Raw genomic sequence first — 21,522 nt, forward strand, 5'->3', positions numbered from 1 at the left:
CCTAAGGTTAGCAAAGTGGTCTTATTCAGGTTTTCAGCAAGATGTTCAGTTACTGCTATAATTGGCTGATGAGTAGGTTTGGACCTAACTAGAATGCCAGTGTTCGATTTTGCAGTGTCCTCTGTGAAGGTATGTCACCATTTACCCTGGCTTTAGTGACAATTTTCTAAAAAGGAAACTCATGGGAAATCATTATGCTGTTTATATGTCTCCCTTGTTGGAGAGCATTATCCTGTGATATTTTAGCAGTGTTTTCCACTGCATGATGGCATCTAGCTAAGGTTAAGGCAGAACAAGTCCCTTTGCAATTTTGTGACTATATTTTACTTGCTGAAGGAGAAAAGATAACCGACAATTAAGTATTTCAGATGTCACCAAAAGAACATGTGCAACTAATCAATGACATCCTTAGGGAACATGATTCTATGAAATGGGTAAGGTAGAAAAATTGGGATTTTTGTGATTTGTGTTACATAATAATAATTGCACCTTTTCAATGAAAAAGACATTTGTGCTGATGTAAACATCTGGCTTTTCCTTGTGTTGTTTTTTTTTCTTTTCTTGAAGCATGGGGTAGTTCATTAAAGTGTGACAGTAACAGATAAACACCCTTTACAATTTTCGAAGAAAATATGATGCTTATACTCTTATGATGCTTATACTCTGCTGAAATCAATAAGTTTGAAAAATATATTTTTGGAGTCACTTCCCAAATCACTTGCCAGAGGTTGTGTTAAGCCTTCTAGTTTTGTTTGATTTTTATTTATTTTAGGAGGGAAATACACATGCTAGTTTTCTTTCATAAATTAGCCAGATTAGCACTATGGGACCCGTATTTGAAACTCATTGCTATGATTTTGGTAGAATTCAGATGTAGCAGAAATTCATATTGCTAACAAAGTAATTGTGAGGTTTTATTGCTTTGAAAATATAGGTCTTTAAGTTTCTGACTGCAGAGCAAACAAGGTAGTAGTCATGTTTACAAGCAAATGTCATATATTCACTTGGACAAAGGCTACAGTTGAGCGCATTACATCAAAAATTATAGAAAGTGGTTTAGAGACTTTACCTGCTTGTTCCTTTTCTCCTCAGCTATTATTTAACAATCACCAAGTTTGCAAAATCTATCTTACAGTTTTTCAGTTAGAAGTCAAAAGTCTGTTGTGTTATGGGTTGTTCCAGCTAATTTAAGCCAATTTTGTTAATATTTATTTTTTATTTAAGAGTATTTTTTCATACAAGTTAAACTGGAAGTTGAGAATGCTTACATTTTTGCTCTTGACATCTACTTTGGGCTATCCCCAGAGGTAGGAAGCGCAGCTAGATAGACACACCTAATCCAGCGTTGCTGGGGTTTTCCCAGTTTTTGCTCTTTCTATTGGTTTCTACCAGCTGGATTATGTGCTGGCCCTTTCGTGTATCAAAGATAATGAAGCCAAGCCAGTAGATAATTGGACCCCTTATTAGTATAATAAACTTGTGACTTCATTTATTTTTAATTCCCTAAAATGCACATTACATTACACCAGCTGAAAAATTCTCCTTTGTTCAGTTCAGTCTTTCCTCCTACCATAAAATTCTGTAAATGACAAGAGGTGGCATCCAAACTACAGCACTATGCAAAATTGCCTTTGCTTCCCTATAAATTCTTCATTTTCAAGTTTATTGATCACCAAAGCAGAGTTATTGACAGTTAGCAAACTATATGGATTAACACTCTAAAACAGATGCTATTTGCTTACATCTTTTTGTGAAATATATTTGGTTGGGGTGGGGTTAGCAGGGCTTAGATTGACTTGATGCATGTCATGAAAAAAAATATATAGAATGAGATATTAATCTGAAGTGAGTGGAAGTAAAAAACAAATAGGTTGGTAAGACCTGTCGAGAGTTTTCCTTTTACAAAGTGATGTATCCTTCTATTCTTGCCTGACAATCACTGTTATGTTCAGCAGCCTCAGCAGGCAGCTCCACTTCTGGAAAAAGCTGTCAGGAGGTGTATGAGGTTGCATGTAAGCATTGGATGCCCTTATACATCTTTATACAACTTTCTGCAGTTCTTCATTGCCTATAATTAGTAAGTTAGCTTTATTTGAGCAAATCACATGTGTTGCTATGCAATTCACACACCCTCTGAATATGCATCCACCTCCACCCCTCCTTCTGTGCGTAACCTGAATGCAGAACAGGATAAATTTTGCAGCATCAGAGTGCTGAGTTTGCAGAATGCAAACGAAGTGGCATTTTTTTAATGCAGCATCTTCATATAGAGGTGAACTGAAAGGCTTAACACTTGCCCACATTTCAGCTCCCCCTGTTTGTAACATCCGTTAAAGTCTAGGACAGAAGAGTTCAAATGCTGCATTTTTCCCTGTTCTTTTTTCAAACTTGTGACAGCCTCAGCAGTTAGACATGTACATTCTGAATTCACATTTGCAGATGTGCCATTGCACCATTCACAAATCACCAAACTATTTGCTATAAAACCTGCTATAAAATCTAGATGACCTCTAGATGTCTCTTTCAACCTAATTTTTTTTGTGATCCTGTTATCCTCTACATACCATTGTGTCTCCATACTGATATTCTAATGTAAAAAATTACACACACCAGAATAAGTTACTTCCTGCATGTAAGCAGAGTAATGTTTCTTCACAAGTTTGTTTTTTCTAACACAGGCTGTAAAAATGAACAGGATAGCTTTATTTATACAAGTTGTTTTATTTATAAAGCTAGTGAAGTCTCTTCCATGCATACATTCACTCTGAATCAGGCCTTTTGTGAAGGAAAGCCCTTTATGGAAGAGCTTGGGGCTTTCATTTGCATGCATGTGTGTTATCAGAACATATGGCAGTATGAACAGTCATTAAATAGGGGCTTAACAATTCAAGTGAGAGATTGGTGGAATTTATGAACTGTTTTGTTTGCCTCGTGACCACCAAAGACCAACGATTGTTTTCAGTCTGCTTCTGTCAGAGATCTGTTGTTTCCTTTAAAAGTTATTTTTTTCATGATGAACATAGAACTAAGCATCTCATTTATTTGCTACATATTTTTAAGTGTACTTGTACTTAATTTACTGAAAATTATAAATCATCTCTTCAATGGCAAAACAAAGGAGGATGGAGTGCAGTTGTTATGACATTGCTGTGGAAGAATACAGCAGGTCTAACCAGCAGCACTTTGGTCACAACTTTATCATTGGGAGTCACAGCACAGATAGAAGTATTGGATGCTGATCCGTCAAGCCAAGCAAAGAGTTTCCCTTGTTAGCATGTACCAAGGTATAGATTAATAAAATTGCACTTTTTCCAATGATGGGCCAGACAGGAGTCTTCTATGAGGTGAACGTGAAAGCACTGAGCTGTAGCTGCTTTACTTCGTGTTTTAAATACACAGAAGTTTTATTCACGAATGAGTGAGCCAGTAACTTAGTTCCAGAATCAGACATCTCTACTTGAGAGGCATCTGGCTTGGCACCGGTGATGGCAGGTCAAAAAGAATGTGGTGGCATAAGCTGAATGTATTTATATGTGATTCATTAAGAACTATGTTTTTCCTATTGAAGCATTCCAAAATAGGTATTAAAAAAAAAGGAGAAGAATTTAAGTGTTGCAAGTGGAAAATGTTTTGGTAGCTTGAATAAGCGTGCTATATCTGAAATACTAAGAAGTCTTGGTTTTCTGTTGTGCTTTCGTTTTTTTACAGACAGTCATCTTAGAAAACGAAGAGCTTCCTAAAATATTTCTTGATTTCCTGAATGTTCGCCATGTACCTACCTTGCCAAAAGCAGAAAGCTGTGGGTAAGCTCTCATTTACTGAAAAATACATGGAGGCCAAAGGGCCCATATCCACTCACTACTGATGCAGTTCCATTGACTTAAAATGGTCCTGCTGCCAGCTTCAGCACTATAAAATAAATGGCCAGTAGGTTCATGTTAAGTATGTTTATATATCCCCAAAAGGTGGTGAAGTAAATCCAGCCTGTTCAAAGACAGCAGTGAGGTTTAATATAACGTTCATGGAAAGCAAAAGAGAGTTGAGATGAGAAAAATATGATTTTTCTCATAGATCTTAAAGTATCTACAGAAATACAAGATATTCATAAACACTAAAGTTGCATAGAAAAGCCTTTGCATTTTATGGTCATAGTATCAGCGCGAAATAGAAGTTAACTTAGTGATCATTTTGTGATCTCCCTCTGTATGTTTGAAAATGGGGTCTTTCACCTTTCTGGTGACATCTACCCCAGTGGTCCCATTGCCCTTCCTCTGGGAAGAGTTCTTGTTCAGGGTGGGAGGAGGAAATCTTAGTATGATGTGTATAAATACAGAAATACCCAAACCAGTGTAACTGGAAGCTCTGTTACCATCTGCAGCTGTGTGCTTTGTAGGGAGAATAATTTCTTTTGCTGTGCACACTCAGGTAGTTGATAGTAGAGCAGCGTTACCAGAAGGTGCTCCCCAGAGAGCTCCTTTGCCCTTGACCACTTTGAGGGAGGCTGTGTGGATCTGCATTGGAAACAAGGAGAGTTGAAAGAAGTCATTTTGAGGCCCTCTTATACCCAGATGTCTGTGGCCCAGGGCAGTCTCCAGAGTGATTCAGAAGTGAACAGACTTGTAGTTTTCAATTTTAGTTAATGGCATCAGCCAATACCATCACTGGGACTGTAACTCATCATATCTAGAAATTATAGATAGATAGATAGATAGATAGATAGACGGATGACAGGCAGACAGACTGACTTTTGGATCTGCCATAGTAAAATGGATACTGTCATTTCCAAGTAGTGGTTGTTGTAAAATGATACCATCTCCCATATTCATTTCATCGCACTGCATTATGTACTCACCAGATAAACATTTCTCCCTTTCATGGTCCTCAAAGGATTTGGAGGGGTTTGATTGTAGAGTTAATTTTGTTGTAAACAAGGTTTCCTCTCACTTTACTTGCAGCTCTTTTGATGAAACAGAATCTGAAGAATCAAGGTGAGCTTGTTTCCTACTCTTTCTAGGACATCAGATTAATAAACTAGGTGAAATTATTGGCATTTACTGCATTTGTTCCTTGCAGTTGACAAAACAGGAGTAGTTTAGCATTAAAATTAGATGTGTTTGTTAAATATTGTAGGTAGTTTCATCAGCTGTGCTAGATCCATCCATTTATAATATGAATTGAGCACCCTTATGCTTGTATTGAGCTATTTCTTAGAAAACCCTAACAGAATACTGCTAGCTCTGAAACACTTTTGGGAATGTTTTCTACTTCCTGAAGTGTATTTTTCATAGCAAAAAGTTTTAGCAGCAGTAATTAGGGTTCTGGGTTCTCCCCTATGTGTTTGATAGAGCTTTGCATGTATCTGTGTGTACGGCACCTATCTGTATGGGTGACAGCCCTGTGAGGGCCTTGCAAGGACTTTCTTTCCATGGGTGAGGTGTACAGCAAATGCTTTGGGGGCTCGAAGAACATGATGAAATTTTGAGTCTGTTTGGTGGCCTGAACAGCCTGTAGACCGTGGAGCCTGGTTGTAGGTGATGTTGTAGCCTACATTACACCAGGTACCATGGAGCCCAGCAGGATCAGGAGGCATCAAGGCCGGCTGCAAGCTGGCCCTCCTGGACGCGGCCCCTTCACCTCCAACTTCACGCTGCCGGTTTCACTGTGTGGCTGTAGAGAGGTGACCTTTGCTCCCTGGAGATGGTGCCAGCCCTCTTTGGGCAGTGCTGGTGTGCAGAAATGCACCTGCATGGCTCCTGCATGGCTCAGCCACCTCACTTTATCAAAGCTAGTTTGCAGAATATTCTATTTGCAGTCCTTTGATACTGACATCCCTGTTCTTGACCTTTCCAGCAAACTGTCCCACCAGCCTGTGCTGCTGTTCCTAAGGGATCCATATGTCTTGCCTAAAGCCAACGGTAATCAAACCTGTCATCTGTTAACAGCGCTTTACTGATCTGACCCTGCACCACGTAAACCACATTATTATTAATACCAGCCTAGTCAAATGACACTGGTCCAAAATCTAATAACCTGCCAATAAAACGATAGTTCTTGTGTAAGAAACCATTAAAACACTAAGTGGGGTGGGTGATTTATAAAAGGGTGGAATTTTCTTCTCCACTTGCTCTCTCAGACAAACCTACTGAGAATTCAAATCAAGAGACAAAAGAACATGGCTTTTCTTTTCTTGTTGTTGACCCTTTGGGCTGTTTTGCCTGAAGGATTTGAACTTACGAGGCCCAGTCTTTTGTGTTTTTTTCCCAAACACAAGTAGACCTACCGTGAGCATGTTTGTATTTCCATTTGGGTTATTACTCTTTCTTATCATCTACAACCTCTCAAGTTCTTCAGGGAAAAAAAAATAAAAATGTATACTTTAAATATAATTGATGCATTTCACAGGACATTTACGTTAGCCTTCATCTCTTAATACAAGGTTCAAAAGAGTGTTTGAAATAGCTTGTTATAACCCCTTTTACAGTTGGGTTATTTTTACAAAAAGTTCTTTGCTTTATTAATTCAGAAAATTTGCCCTCTATCTTAAATTAAATGTGTGCAGGAAAAAAAAATGCCATTTTTAGTAGTGTATATAAAACCTCCTGGTTTTGTCATTGTACTTGTTTGACCTGTTACTTTACTACATTTTGTATGAAAATTTTAATATGCTTTCAAGGGATAATTTTCTCCCAGAGCTGGAAATTAAGATTTTTTCTTTAATCATGTTGCATTTTGTTTGACTTTACAAAATACTCTGTTGAAATCAACAGTCAAGTCCTTCAGCTGCCTTGAATATCATGAAATGTTTAAGAGTAAATTTAGGAAAGAACACTTGTTTCCTTGTAGTTTCTTAGCCAATGAAGTGTACTTCCTTGAGATTTTTCTCAAGATGTATATAAATACCTACAGGCAGCATGTAAAGAAGACAAAGCCAGGCTCTTTTAGTGGTGCCTTGTGGCATGACATCAGGAAAATCAGGAAACGCTTTGTCACTGTGACGGTAACCAAGCTCTGGCATACGTTACCCAGAATGGTGGTGGAGTTTCCATCCCTGGAGATACTCAGAAGCCATCTGGACTTCATCCTGCGCAGCTGGCTCTGGGGGCCCATGACTGAGCTGGGTGTTGGACCAGATGACCACCAAGATGACCACCAGTCATCTCTTTCAGCTGCAACCGTTCTGTGATTCTGCTGTTTTTCAAAACCACAGGGACTAGGTTCATCTGTTTCAGGAGGGTTAAATAGTCTCTCTTGCAGGCAGTGTCTACTGTAGCTGGTAGTGTGGCCCAGCAGTATTGACCCTATGGAGTCTTACTGAACTTATAGAGTGAAACAGTGACTACAGAGCTCCACATTACAGGGTCATTTAGGTTTTATTTTGAATTAGCACTAGTCTGGTCACATTGAGGCTGGCGTGTAAATCACAAAATCAATGAAGTGAAGCACAGTGAGGGGAAATGGTCACTTCACAAGGTCACTTCTGACGCAAGTGACAACAACAGTAACCACCTCTGTCTGAAAGTCAGCCCAGATGCCGCCTATACTAATATTCAGAGTGAGCCATATGGCACGTCTTTATCTTACTGTTTAATGCTCCTCGTAATGGCAAACTTGGACTTCTTGAGAGCACGGTGTAAATTATGAACATCATTTAATTCCATACCATTCCTGAGAGAGAAAATGGATTTCATGTAAAGTTATCCTGAAGAATGAAGATGATACTTAATGTTTCTAGGCCACATGTGAAGTTTTACTCTAAGACTTCTACTCAAGGTTTTGCAGTTCTCTCACAGTATTTATCTTCCTTCCCTAATGTGTACTCCAGGTATAAGCTAAGCTTCCTTTTCTTGAAATCACTATGAACACTACAGCTAATTTTGTAACTATTCTTTTAACTAGTGCTTTACTTGGGTTCAGATAAAAGCCGCTTCTAATGTGTGACATGTTCAAAAATCAAGTAGGCCTCGTTAATGAGATCTGAAACAAAGGAGGGGTGTTTTTTTGGCCTTAACACACAGTGTTTAGAATTTCGTATAGCAGGTGAATATTCTTTGTATTTGAAGACCCTAAAACATCAAATTAATTTGCAGATTATTCTTAAACTTAATGAATTAAAACATAAATTAGAATGTGAGTTGTCATTTAAAAAGAAGAAAAACAAGTCATAAGCCTAGAGGCTTTACTAGTTGACTCAAGACTAGTTAGAAAAAAATAGTTTTTGCATAACTACCACTGCCTTAGTTCTTCTTCTTTCAGTTTCCCATACAGAGAAAATACAGATAAGCTTTCTAAAATATTCTCTCCTGGATCAGTTCTTACTTTCATAGACTGTGATTCCTTCATAAAAAGCAGAGAAGGTTGTTCAAACTTAGTCCAAAATAAGTGGCCTTTAGCAAATAACTATTCATTGTATGTTCTCTTTGAAGAAGGTGAACTGTGACAGTTGTTTGGATCATCAGTGGAGTTAGTCTTCCCTGGATACAGAGGTGCCTGCATTGACATCTTCCCATAAAATAGGAAATTGGGCATTTGTGGATTTTTAATGGAATAAATAGTTGTTTCTGGAACATAATACTCAAAAGAACAGTTTTTTCTCCCCCTCATTGCACTGCTTCTTACCTTTATAAAATATAGTCTTGCAATTATTCTAATGACTGGACTTGAAACATTGTGAAGTTGCAAGCCAAGTTTTCAAAAATAAGATTTGCAGTTACAAACCTTGTTGATTTTTAGATTCACTTTTTCATGTATCTAACACAGTCTGAGTGCATGAACACATAAGTTTTTGTGTAAGGAGGTCAAATTTTTTTGAGAGAGTGGGAAAAACAAGTTACATACTACTTTGAAGAAATATGAAGGGAGCATCTAAAATGCTGCAAATTGAAAATGGTATCTCAGAAGGTAAAAATTATATAATGTTGGATCTACTGTCACTTGTTTGAAAATTGTTCTGACGATTTTTTAAGCTGTGTAAGGACCACAGATCTGGAAGACTGTGTTTTGGTGTATTTATATATTTAACTTAAATTAATATGCTTGGTTTTCTTTTTTTATGTAACAAAGCCTCACAGTAAATCTGATGCTCTAAAGTTGTATCCTTTATTTTTATCAATATACATTTTCATATATATATATATACATTTATAGATGTACACACTGTATGTTGCAGAAAAAGCTAGTAAAAACTGTTTTCTGGAACTGGAGCATTTAATTTAGAAAGCAAGCATCAGATTGCCCTTAGAAGTGTATTTTTAATAGCAGTAATGACAACAGCATAGGGTTATTCTGCTGGGGTGATTTTGGGCAGGTGAGCTTGCAGGACTTGAGGAATCATTACTGGATTCAAAATATTAACAATTTATAATGATAACTTACTGTGATTTGGGGAGGATTATGCATGTATTGTTCACAGTGGAGGCTGTAGTTCATGAAAACATCCTGAAGCATCTCTGTGTGTAACATCTTTAATAGACTGGAATCACCTTATTAATTAATACCTAAAACGTCTTTAAGCTAATAAGGATTTTTTTCCCTTACCTTGTCCAAATCTACTTTTTGCTCAATATTTTTAACTCTAAAATTATCTCAGCGAAAGAGTTAGGAGCAAAAGCATATTAGGTGAATTATAAAACTTGCATCTCCCCCTTTTGAATATCCAGTAGGCTCCTAAGAGGAGGACAGATTTGATTAGTATGGAAAGTTGTGTACCAGAAATACCCTGTTCTTCTAGGCAAACCCATTTCCATTGTAGACATCATCAGAAATTTCTGGGTTTTTACTCTTAATGCCCAGTGATTTAAGTAAACCCTTCATTAAAAACACGGGAGTTGGGGCATTTAAAAAATATTTCCACTTCAATAACGTACAACCTGGCATTCCTCTCTGTGGATCTATTACTGTGTTCTATCAGGTAATTCTTTCATGATCAGTTTAACATGAAAATTAAGCACCAGTTTCCTCTACATCTCTGTAAGGAACATAGTGGGGGGGTTTCCTTCAGATATTATAGGATGACTTTTCATAACACATGGCATTTTATGTTGGTAAGACAGCCTGAAATTTCCCTGCCTCAAATAATCATCTCTGATTGCACAGGCATACTCAAATCTTCTCAGTCTAAACATTGCTGTAAACCACAATGGAAAAACAGCTTTGAAGTATTCCCAGTAGCAATCCTGGAATTTCTTCAAGTGTATTGAGATTTTGTTAGAAATTGAATTGCCAGTGTAATCCATCTTCCTTGTGAGAAAAGATTCAGATAAAGAGCTGGAGCCTAGCAGCATTAAGTATTAGAACATCCCTTTAAATCAATAAGCTACAAATCTGGCAGCGCATTCATGCAATGCCCAGTGCTGCACTGAGGTGGCTTTAGTGCTGAAACAGCATTACTAATAGCACATCCCCAGCACGGATAAACAGTTGAGTGATGCAGTAACCCAAATTACACGAGGCCTTACCTAGTCAAGTTTCACAAAAAACATTTATATTGTACTGACATAGATAAGAAAGCAAGTTTTTTTCCTTGTTTTTTCTTTTTTTTCCAGATGACTTTCCAAATGTAGTTATAGAAGGCATTCTACATGGAATATTTTATCCTCATCTACTGCCCAGGTAGAAGTGATGCGTGGCTAGAAGAAGCGGCATCAAGTCTCTGAGTCGTGTTTAAAGGAATTAACAGGAATAAAATTCTGTGATGCGGAAATTACACTCAGAAGTAAGAGGCACAGCCTCAGTGTTAAGTTCAAGCATTGTATGTTTTTAACTAAAATCAATGTCACAACAATTGCTGCTTTTAAAAAAAGAAGATACAGAAACAACAGTATTGAAGTTATTTATACCTTCTATGTATTGACATGCTCTACTTAACACTAAAAGCTGAAAGTCATACACTGAATTACACTAACCTTTGAAAAAAAATTGAAAACTTTACTAATTTTTTCTGTAATTTCTATCATAAATTACAATAAAACTTTTTGCACCAGGATTTTTGCCAGCACATTATCCATTGCTGGCAGTGGATGGACTAAAAGTACTGGCACTGAAGAGAGTGTGAGAAATTGCCAAAAAAAACCAAGAAGAAACTGAAAGCAGCTTCAAGTATTTGTTCATTTTTTCTTAAATTATTTTGAATCTGTTCCTTAATATCATATTGGAAAAGAGCCAATACAGGTGTATGGAGGCTTTCTGTTGGAAAGAAAACATGCTTCCACATTCTGAAATACATAGCACTCTCTCAGGAAATTTTTTAGATTTCAGTTAACATGATTTTATCTAACAGGAGATTTTACATGACATTTATACATCTCCATTCAGTTATGACATCTAGTCTCTGTGTATGTTTACTCTTCACATCAACTTGCAGACTGTATTCCCTATCTTAAGATTTTGTAAGTCACAGAGCATACAACTCTGTGGTAAGCTAAAGCAAGAACATGATTAAGTAGTAGAATGATAAAACTAAAACTGATACATATATATATATACTTTTATATATATATTTGTTCAGATTTAACTGGAAATTTTTATGTGTGCTACTGAACATTGAAAAATAAATTAACAGAATGTGAATGTACCGCTCCAGTGTATTTTTTGTGCATTTCTCTTCAAGTGAGACATTTCTCTGAGCTTGCGTCACCAGAGATGGGTCTCACATATCTACATGAAGTGTAAGAACATACAAGGGTGTCTCCTCACTTAAAACTCTCAGCAGCGTTCTGTCTGAACATGCTAGGCTTATAAAAGCGTATGATGTCTGGGCAGAAAAAATTCAGTGTAATTCAACAGCCAGCAAGTCACTGGGCTCATGAGCGGGAGGGAGCATTGCACAAAAGCAGGAAAAAGCTAGACGTGAATGGAAGCCTGACCTCAGAGACGTGTGGATTGCCTCCTGCTGACTACTAAATCTGTTTTAAAGCTGGAACTTGTATAAAACATAGGCCTGTGACTGCAGCAGTTCTTCAAGTAGCAGAACTCTTTACACTGTCTGCAGGATCAACCTCCAGGAAAAAGCTTTCAGCTACTAGCAGAAAGCTGTTTGGGTGAGGGAGCCTGATACATTCTCGCTCGTACATCCTAACTCTGCTTCCCAGTGCTGCTTTTTTGGCAAACTTTACTTTCAACAGAGGTAAGATGGATTGCCTAGTACTAGGCAAATTCAGAGGCCCTCACCAAGTTCTCCTCTAGCTCTGTTTTAAACAGGACAGTAATCCTTTCACAGATCTCTCAGAAAAGTGCAAGGAGAGGCCCCAGGGCTGTGGACAGTGAATCAGCAGAAATGCCCCTGTAACTAAAAATGACGTATCAGGAGGAACTGAGGTAAATCCCTGCCGGAGGGAGGTGCCAATAGGTACCTACAAGTTCTGTGCTGCTGTACTTCCCTCTCCTGCACCCAAAATCTGGATACCTCAGGGAGGCTCTTTGCAAAAGAAGTCCACAAAGATCAGTGGTGTGCTTCCCCACTGTGCAGGTGGATGAACCCTTCATCAGACCTCAGCATCAGCTCTTCAATCCCTCTTAAAACACAGCGAACCAGAGAGAAAAAAATCCACACCTCTTTCCTGTGGAGCACTAAGTTCATTAACGAACCTAACAAATGCAGCTCCGAGCGCTACTTTATGTTGATCTCATTTAAAACCTACCGGCTGTAAGCTTAAGAGTTAATTAAGAAGCATTACAAAAATAATTAACCTAAAGCTGCACCTCTGATGTGGAGCAAGAACTGCAAAAAGCATTTGAGCTTTACCATAAATAACATTAGCTAGGTGTTATAAAATTCACTGTGCTGTAAAACCAGAACTCTTAATCAGTTTCTGATCATCTTGTTTAACAATAGAGCTGCTCTTTCTTGATTACAGGACTGTATCTAAATACTGTGGGGTTCTGAAAGACAGCAGGGACTTTATCTGATGCATTTCCTGATCCCATTTCCTGGAAAGCAGCACCCTCAGAATATTTTGCAGAATAAACTGAGGTGTGAAAAAAGCCCTTTGGCAGTAGGGGGAATTAAAAAAAGCTCTTCATTTGAAGTATTTATTTGAAGTCAAAGTTTATTTATTCAAAACACTTCTGTATTTTACCCTTTTTTTAATTTTTTTAAAAATGCTGATACTATTACAGAAAATACTATTTTCAGTCGAAAAGATGGAAATGCATGTTGCAAAATTTTCCAAAGACAAATTACTTTATTTCAAAATTTGAAGGAAAAAAAAAAACCGACACAAAACAAGTACTTGTAAAATTCTTCCTTAGAGTCTTTTTTGTGCAATATGTAGGATTTAGTGGGATATGTCTTGCATTTCAAGGGGTGACAGCTCCATCAAGTTGTTCTAAAAATGGTCCTATCTTTCATGTATTTGGCAAACAACAAGTATTGTCTAAATAGAGCCTCATCTGTTTTTACCAGAAAACTCAATGGAGGGTTGAGAGCTGTCAAAGCCAGGCCCTAAAGAAAAAGCAATTTTACTTTCCATGTTGACTGTTTGTCTCACCAGTCGCCTACTTCAACTACAAATGGTTCTTTTACAGCTATTTTGCCACTGTTGACAATCACACAGTCTTGAAGGGGCCGGTCATGTTCATCTGTCTGCTGGAGTTCTATTGAGTGCACTACAGACTGTTTTATAAAGAGAAAAGAAGAGAAAAAATAAAAAAAAATCAGTTTAGCCAAGGAAACTCCAGCGGCTCAAGTCTGCTTTTTTTTTTTATCCCGCATGAACAGTTGTGCCACTCTGCAACCCACACACAGTCAACAGAAGCGTGCAGAAGGCTGTCAGCCCCTCTATGAAAGCTTTCAGCCATCAAAAATACTAAGAAAGGGCAACTGGAAATATCCTCTCAGCTGACTGACCCAGCACATACAGGGTCTGTCTGCAGCCCATGGGTGGAAAGTGAATCCAGAGATCATAAAGGATGAGCTGTAATTATTTTTCTAATCATGCAGCATAAAACTGCTTCAGGAAATCTGATGACTGCCTTTACCAGATTTTAAGAGTGGTACCACGCCCTCTAGTCAGACAGGTACATGTGAACTACTGGCCTGACACTAAGCAACTAATTGAAGTAGTGTTTTTATCGGACAAAATTCAGTTATGAATACTGACTACTTGGCTTTGGATATTTGTCCATTAATCTAAATAAATTTAGTCTAAGTCTCTCCTCAAAAATTTAGAGCTACTCCTGCAGGTCATGAGTATTGACTCCAATACAGTAAATGTGGGACTGGTGGGGTGTTCTGATGAGGTTTTCAAATTCCCCAAAGAACTGGTCAGTGCAGCAGTTCACATTTCCCCCATTCATTTCAAAGCACAGATTAAATGGAATAACTTAAATGGAGAACCAGACTACTAAGAGTACAATCACCTGGAAATACCATTTTTAACCTAAAATTCTATTTTGGCCTTCGATCAGTTCTGCAGCTGTGTACAGTTTGAGGAATTACACAGAATCACAGAACACTAGGGGCTGGAAGGGACCTCAAAAGATCATCTAGTCCAAGCTAGAGCTAACTAGATTTTTTTTTAGACAGATCTGATTATATGTGTTTGTATACTTCACATTCACCTCCTTCTAAAACCCTGACAGTCTCAAGTGTTATCCATAACACACGCTACAAAATTAGATTTTAGCTTGCCAAAATACAATTATTTCATGCCTAACAGTGTTAGTGAAATAGGGACCTGAACTTACTCTATTTGTAATCTGCAAAGATGTCAGTGTTGATTTCAGTGGTTAGCTGTGTGAAACAAGAGCTGTGAAAGCCAAAGGCATGATTTAAGTTTCCATTTCTGCAGTCACCATTTGCTCTTTCAGTCCTACATTCTCCAGCTCCAGGCTCCTAACATTCACTTTCTACCACGTCCATATTTGATAAACACTCAACTATTCTGAGCCACAATGGTGTAAATTATACTAACACAGGTATAACGCAGCAGAATTCGTCCAGATTTTCTTAGATTAATTTTGCCATTTTTAGCTTACCATTCCATCAAGGACTTTGCCAAATACTACATGTTTTCCATCTAACCAGGAAGGCTTTGTCACGCTGATGAAGAACTGGGATCCATTGGTGTCTGGGCCAGAATTAGCCATGCTAACCCAGCCAATTCCATAGTGTTTGAGCTTGAAGTTCTCATCTGGAAACCTTTCTCCATAGATGCTTCTTCCTATGACATAAGAAAGCAAACTTTTTTTAAAAAAAAAAAAAACAAACAAAACCATTTTTGTTAAAAAATGGGAAAAACAAAGCACTAATTCAGGATTTGAAGGTTCATTGTTCAAGTAAGCACAGCAACATTACTGCTTCATCATTGCCGATTCCATAAAAGCATTTCTTCTGTAAAGAAAAAGACAAGCTAAAACACCACATAAAGGAGAGAATACTTAAGGCTGATGATGCTTTACCCTTTGAATTAAACAAGGAAGCTGAGTACCTTCAGAGGTCTTGCTTACATGCATCACCAAACAACGGTACACTTAACCCTGTTCAACAAATTTAAGTTGTGTAACTATGATCACAGAAAATAAGGTTGCCATCGTGACTATTTTAGTCTTTGCTTTTAGAACTTCTCCTCCTAATAAGAAATTGCTTCAGAAAGATATGCTTTTAGAAACATATGAAGACCAAATGGAAGTTAGCCTAAAAGACTCAGTGAAGATTTGTACAATCATTGCATAAGGATTTTGATGTTTTTAAAATAGTTCAGAAGAGGAAACATTTGAGTCATGTTTAAACCAACAGCCCTTTGAGAAGAGAAGGCCATCTGTCTCATTCTTGACTTGTACAGTGCCCAACACAGTGGACACACTGCTCCTAACAGGGCCAGGTACTATCCCAATAAATAGCATTAGCAGGGAAAGAAACACTGCCGACCCTTAATGCTAAAACTTTAGTATGTAGTAGTCTTTAGTATTAGTGCCTTTAGTATTTAGCCTTACTCATAGCTCACTGCAAGGAAAAGGAATGTGTGTTCTCCATGCTATCCCAGCGGAGAAATCACCAACGTTGGACGCAGAGAGTTCAAATCATAGCATGTGAAGAATGTGCATGCAGATGAAGCTGGAAGCCAGAATGCACACCATGCAAGAGATGCTGCACTGAGATTGCCCTCCTTAGTGAACTGAAATGGTCTTATGGAGGCTTGGGAGGAGAAGCGATACACACGAGCCAGAACTCACACCACCCATAAGTTTATAGTTTTAAATTTAGCAAAAAGGAGATAGGGCATGACCCTCATTTTCTAATTTCTCCACCCCTGCTGTGAAATTCTTTCCTGCAGCACATTTCAGAAGGTTCCACAGAACTGGCTAAGCTGAGGGCAAAGACGACAGACTACTCCTTCCCTAACCGCCTTCCCTCTATGCACTTTCACCGCTTCATCACAGATTGGTTTTCTGCTGGATGACTAGAATTGGTTCACGTACACATGCAATCAATGAGTGCCTCAGGGAAGGAGTGCTGTCGCAAAGCCAGAGCAGGGTAAGGGTGGAGACATCCATCTTTTGGAGACAGTATGTTGTCAGGGCAGCTCACGTGGTGATATGACTCCAGCCCACCATGCAAAGCCATGCTTCTTGAACCAAGCACAAGTCACAAACAGAAAAGAGCTACCTTCAGAAACTGAGGACAGAGGAAGCTCTACGCACACTTATAATCAGGTAATCCAAGTAACGGCAGCTTATCTTCCAAGATGCTTGGAAAAGTACTAGATGCTCTAGGACAATATTTTTTTTCATTTATGTGAGCTGAAAGAATGAGGGAATACACTGCTTCGCCCATCTTTTCAGAAGACATTTGAAGAAAGGAAAGGGAACCTGGAAGTTAGGAAGCATGTTACCTCCTGATCCATCTCCAGCTGTAAAGTCTCCTCCTTGAATCATGAAGTCTTTGATCACACGATGAAATTGACTTCCTTTTTATCCATATCCTCTCTAAGAAAATGAAATAATTCTTTAAACTAACATAACATCCAGTTCTATACAATGATATAGAAATACACATGTGGTGAATGGCCAGATTTCATGGAATATGCCACCACTGGAGACAAATACTGTCAAGAAAAAGTTAAACTGAGATGCAGGTGAATGCAGGTGGGCTGCACTGTCACAAAGCAGGTATTATTCAGGTGATCAAAGCCACTGTCTTTATTTGAATGGTATCTGACAAGTCCATACACGTTATTATATACAGACCAGTACATATCTATTATTATATATATACATATATTACACCAGGCTGGTACCTGACCACCTCTATATGCCAGACCTGCACGTCAGGGGCCGACCAAGGTAGTGACACCCAACAGCTCATAATTACATCTTGTGAACCAAGCCCCAAGTACCTGAGACAACACATACCAGTGCACAGCCTCAGTGATGGCACTCTGGCAAAGGCTCCACTAAATTAGACAGTTCACAACTGAAAAAGCATTAAGCAAATACCTACTTCTTAATCCAAACTTAAGTACACAACAGAAGAAAACTGCAAACGTACTTCTCCAGTTGCCAGCGCAATGAAGTTCTCCACAGTCTTTGGGACAACTTTTCCAAACAATCCAATTAGAATTCTGCCAACATCTTTGTCTCCAATCTTCACATCAAAGAACACCTGAATATTTTTGTGAAGAGAACAGAAGTGATACAACCATGAGCACAACAAAAAGGCCAAACTTCTGAAAGTGCAAGGTGGCAGGAAACAGCTTCTGGTTTGTCTATATTAATGGTATTCTTCGACTCCTCAGCATGCTGTTTAAGAAAAATCCTTTCAGGCTACCAAAATCAGATTATGCAGAAAACTTGTTGAGAACTGGTGATTACACATTTTGATTCTTACTGACTTTCAGGGCTCAGTGAGACTGCTGTATCACAAGTCTGAACGTAGTGTTCAAGAATATTTTTCCTTGATACCCACTCGTCATCTTCACTGTTCTAGGCATTAACATGTACATACGGTTCACCAAGTTGGGCAGAAGTGTCGATCTACTGGAGGGAAGGGAGGCTCTACAGAGGGATCTGGACAGGCTGGATCGATGGGCCAAGGCCAACAGCAAGAGGTTCAACAGGGCCAAGTGGCGGGTCCTGCCTTTGGGTCACAACAACCCCAGGCAGCACTACAGGCTTGGGAAGGAGAGCTGCCCAGCGAAAAGGATTTGGGGATGCTGGTGGACAGCAGAGTGCCCAGGTGGCCAAGAAGGCCAACGGCATCCTGGCCTGGATCAAAAATACAGGCGGATGCCCAGCAGGAGGAGGGAAAGGATCATACCCCTATACTCGGCACTGGTGAGGGCCCAGCTCCAGGACTGTGTTCAGTTTTGGGTACTGCAGTACAAGGAGGATGTTGAGGTGCTGGAGCATGTCCAGAGAAGAGGAACAAAGCTGGTGAGGGGTCTAGAGAAAAAGTCTTAAAAGAGGCAGCTGAGCAAGTTGGGATTGTTTAGTATGGAGGAGGCTCTCTACAACTGCCTGACAGGAGGTTGTAGTGAGGCAGATGTCGCTCTCTTCTCCCAAGTAATAACAGACAGAACGAGAGAAAACAGCCTCAAGTTGCACCAGGGGAGGTTTAGATTATTAGGAAAAAATTCTTTACTCAAAGAGTAAAGCACAGGCTGCCCAGTGAAGTGCTGGAGTCACCATCCCTGAAGGTGTTCAAAAAACATGTAGACGTGGCCCTTCGGGACATGGTTTAGTGGTCATGGTGGTGTCATGTTGACGGTTGGGCTCAATTATCTTACATGGTCTTTTCCAACCTTGATGATTCTATGTATATTAAGTATACACTAAGTCTAGGCAAAAGGATAAATTTCATTAAACTGACAAACAGTGGGAAGAAAAACCTTCAGCCTAAGCAAGGAGTCACTTTCCTAAATATGAATTCAGGCTACAACATTCAGCTGATTGCCTAAAAGCTTCAACATAGATGTTGTTAAAAAGCAACTTCAAAAAGGCAAATAAGCTATAAAGCATTTTAATATAGTTCAGCAAATACTAATGTGTATACGAACGTGCAAAAACGTTCCAACAATTACTGAAAATAGGAACAGCTGTCAGGAAATGAGGCATTTTGAAGTTCTGAAAAAGTTACATAAAGACTATTACAACTTCTAGGAAACAGCAATGTGTATTCCTATGATGTGGTATTTGCTGTTCCTTGTGGCACTTGACCAAATATTACGTGTCTGCAACTCTAAGAAATTAGTCCAATAATGATAATAAATGACCACAGTCTCTCCAATGTGAATGTCTCTTTCACGCTCTCCTACCAAACTTCTACTTTCTACTGTTTCTTGATCTTCCATGTGGTTTTGAGTGTTGAACTTTTGGCTAACGCTATAAAAGCCCTATAAAGAAAATAAAATTCCTTTTGATACACCTCATTCATTTCCTTGGCACTTGGCACTAAATAACATATTTCTTGGATACGTGGCTCCCAAAGTATTAACAGCACACTTTCACTAACTTCCTAATATTTTACTCATAGCTCTCTGAACTTTGCCACCAGGCAAGGGGTACTGCCTCCCTATGTTTTCTAAATGCCTGGAAATGCTGTCCTAGCAGAAGGACTGCCTGAAATACATAAGCATACATAAGTAACACAAGCAAGATTACCAAATAATGACCCCAAATAGCAGTGACAAACAGTTTCACAGACTACATGGAGAAAAGTCCATCGTATATTGTAAATTCAACCCAACCAGAAGGCTTCATTCATGGCAGAGCTGCTCGCCTAAGCAGCAGACCCAGTATTTCCAGAAAAGCATTGCTTTGGCTTATTCTGCATTTGTGAATAAACTGTAAGTTCCTGGCTTCCTGTTAGCACTTTGCATTCCTCTGAGACACGCTTGGTGATTTTTGGAAAGCTCTGTGCTTCCTAATTATGCACCACAAGACATGTCTGTGCATATTCCTGGCCAGGAGATCAATTATGGAAATATTTGGTAGCCCTAGATGCCATTTTTGCATAGAGAAACCATGTTCTCTTAAGCATATTTCCTCAAGGTCTCTGTAAAGTCAATATGCACATACATACTAGTGAGCTGGTCACCACAGCAGTCTCAAATTCCAAAAAAACATCTGGCCAGATTCTTCAACAAAAACTCTTAAAGAAAATCAGCATTATAAATTTTCAGTCTTATTAATGTTTACATAACTATTTCATCTTATTTACAATTTGCAGTATTTGAAGACCAAAATTAAAAAGAGTGCACCAGCAAGAGTGGCTGGTTCTCATGAATATATTAATGTATAATTGACACAAGTTGGTGCGTTATCAAAATGAAGAAATGATCAAGAATACACAATTATTTGGGGGGGTGGGAGAGAAGCTGGCTATGAAAGAAAGATCTCATAATTCCAAGCGACCAGGTCCTGAACCAGCTACCACTCAGAAAGGGCAGCTGGACTTATCCCAAGCAGATTGATTCAAAGTTTGGATCTGGCCTTGTGAAGTTGAGAGAAGGAAAATGAATGTTAGAAATAAAAATGGATAAGGGCAAGAGATGGCTCAGTCATGTGATGGTATACATCTGTACACAGCCCAAGTGCTGCATGTCATCCTGGCTTCTCTACTAAAGACTGATAAAACCACCTAAAAACAGCAGCAAAAAGGGCACCACATATGTTCAAAGATCTGGAACAACTTTCACATGAAGAAAGATGAATTAAAGCTGGAAAAAAGTAAACTTGATTGACGTGATGAGCTCTGTGAAGTCATGACTGGCTTGGACAAAGAAAATTGGCAGCTGAAATTCTTCAAGTCCCACAACGTAAGAATCAGAAAAGGGCATAAAACGAAATCCCAGGCAGAACGTCTGAAGAAGCAAAGCACTTTATGCCTAATTAAACTGGAATATATTGCCAGAGGATGATTTGGTAGGCCAAAGCGCATGAGATTTACCGCCAAAAAACCACAAATCCACAGACTAGAAGTCCATGCCAATGGAGCTGTAGACAGTTCTAGACAATGGTGGCAACGAAGTTCAGAGGCAAAGGCACAGCCCGTGCCTCAGGAGGCTGAGGCTGCGCCAGGGGAAGCAGCTCCATCCCTGCCCTGCCCTGACACGCTTTCACAAGCACCAGCAGTCCCCACCAGCAACACGGCTGGCCTCTCCTTCCGGGAGGCAACGCTGGCAGACAACGAGCCCTGGGCACATCCCCATCCTGCTGCGGGCTGGCGCCTCTCTCGGGCAGTGCCACCTGCTCGTTACTGCTCACAGGGGCACGGCCCAGCCTGCTGGCCAGGCAGACCCATGACACCAATCCACGCCAACGACTGGTCCTGCCACCCAAGTACTTTCCCATCCACACCGACGGCTCTCCATCCACGCCAGCTGCACCGGCAGGGTTCGGCCTTCGCCCACACCAGGTGCAGGATCTGTGGTGGGAAGAAACGGCAAATGGGCGGGAAACAAGGGGCCCAGAAAATGACAAGCTTACGACAGCCAAGGTTTCAAGCGATGAGAGGGACCAAAAAGCAATAAATAAGTAAAGCACAAACTTGAGCCCCAGAGTGGCTGAGTGCCCATCGCCCTGCCC

The 21,522-nt window shown here is 39.4% G+C and overlaps 2 protein-coding genes across 2 annotated transcripts in view; one reads left to right on the plus strand and one right to left on the minus strand.

Moving 5' to 3' along the window:
- Positions 1 to 10,612, plus strand: part of LOC104278480 (sorting nexin-24-like) — a gene marked incomplete at its 5' end in the record, with an annotated part of 60,659 nt that extends 50,047 nt beyond the window's left edge. Inside the window, 4 exons of the mRNA XM_009875467.1 lie at positions 3,709 to 3,803; positions 4,956 to 4,988; positions 5,851 to 5,915; positions 10,542 to 10,612. Of these exons, the coding sequence (XP_009873769.1) occupies positions 3,709 to 3,803; positions 4,956 to 4,988; positions 5,851 to 5,915; positions 10,542 to 10,612 (264 nt within the window). The remainder of the gene's footprint in view (positions 1 to 3,708; positions 3,804 to 4,955; positions 4,989 to 5,850; positions 5,916 to 10,541) is intronic.
- A 2,868-nt stretch (positions 10,613 to 13,480) lies between these two features.
- On the minus strand, positions 13,481 to 20,537 carry PPIC (peptidylprolyl isomerase C (cyclophilin C)). Its single transcript, XM_009875468.1, is given in 6 exon segments — positions 13,481 to 13,609; positions 14,974 to 15,158; positions 16,830 to 16,923; positions 17,486 to 17,599; positions 19,826 to 19,858; positions 20,520 to 20,537. Coding segments are annotated over 6 exon segments (573 nt in total).
- Between the last annotated feature and the right edge of the window lie 985 nt (positions 20,538 to 21,522).

This window comes from Apaloderma vittatum, unplaced genomic scaffold, assembly GCF_000703405.1.
Source record: "Apaloderma vittatum isolate BGI_N311 unplaced genomic scaffold, ASM70340v1 scaffold5798, whole genome shotgun sequence".
In the NCBI taxonomy this organism is placed as follows: Eukaryota; Metazoa; Chordata; class Aves; order Trogoniformes; family Trogonidae; genus Apaloderma; species Apaloderma vittatum.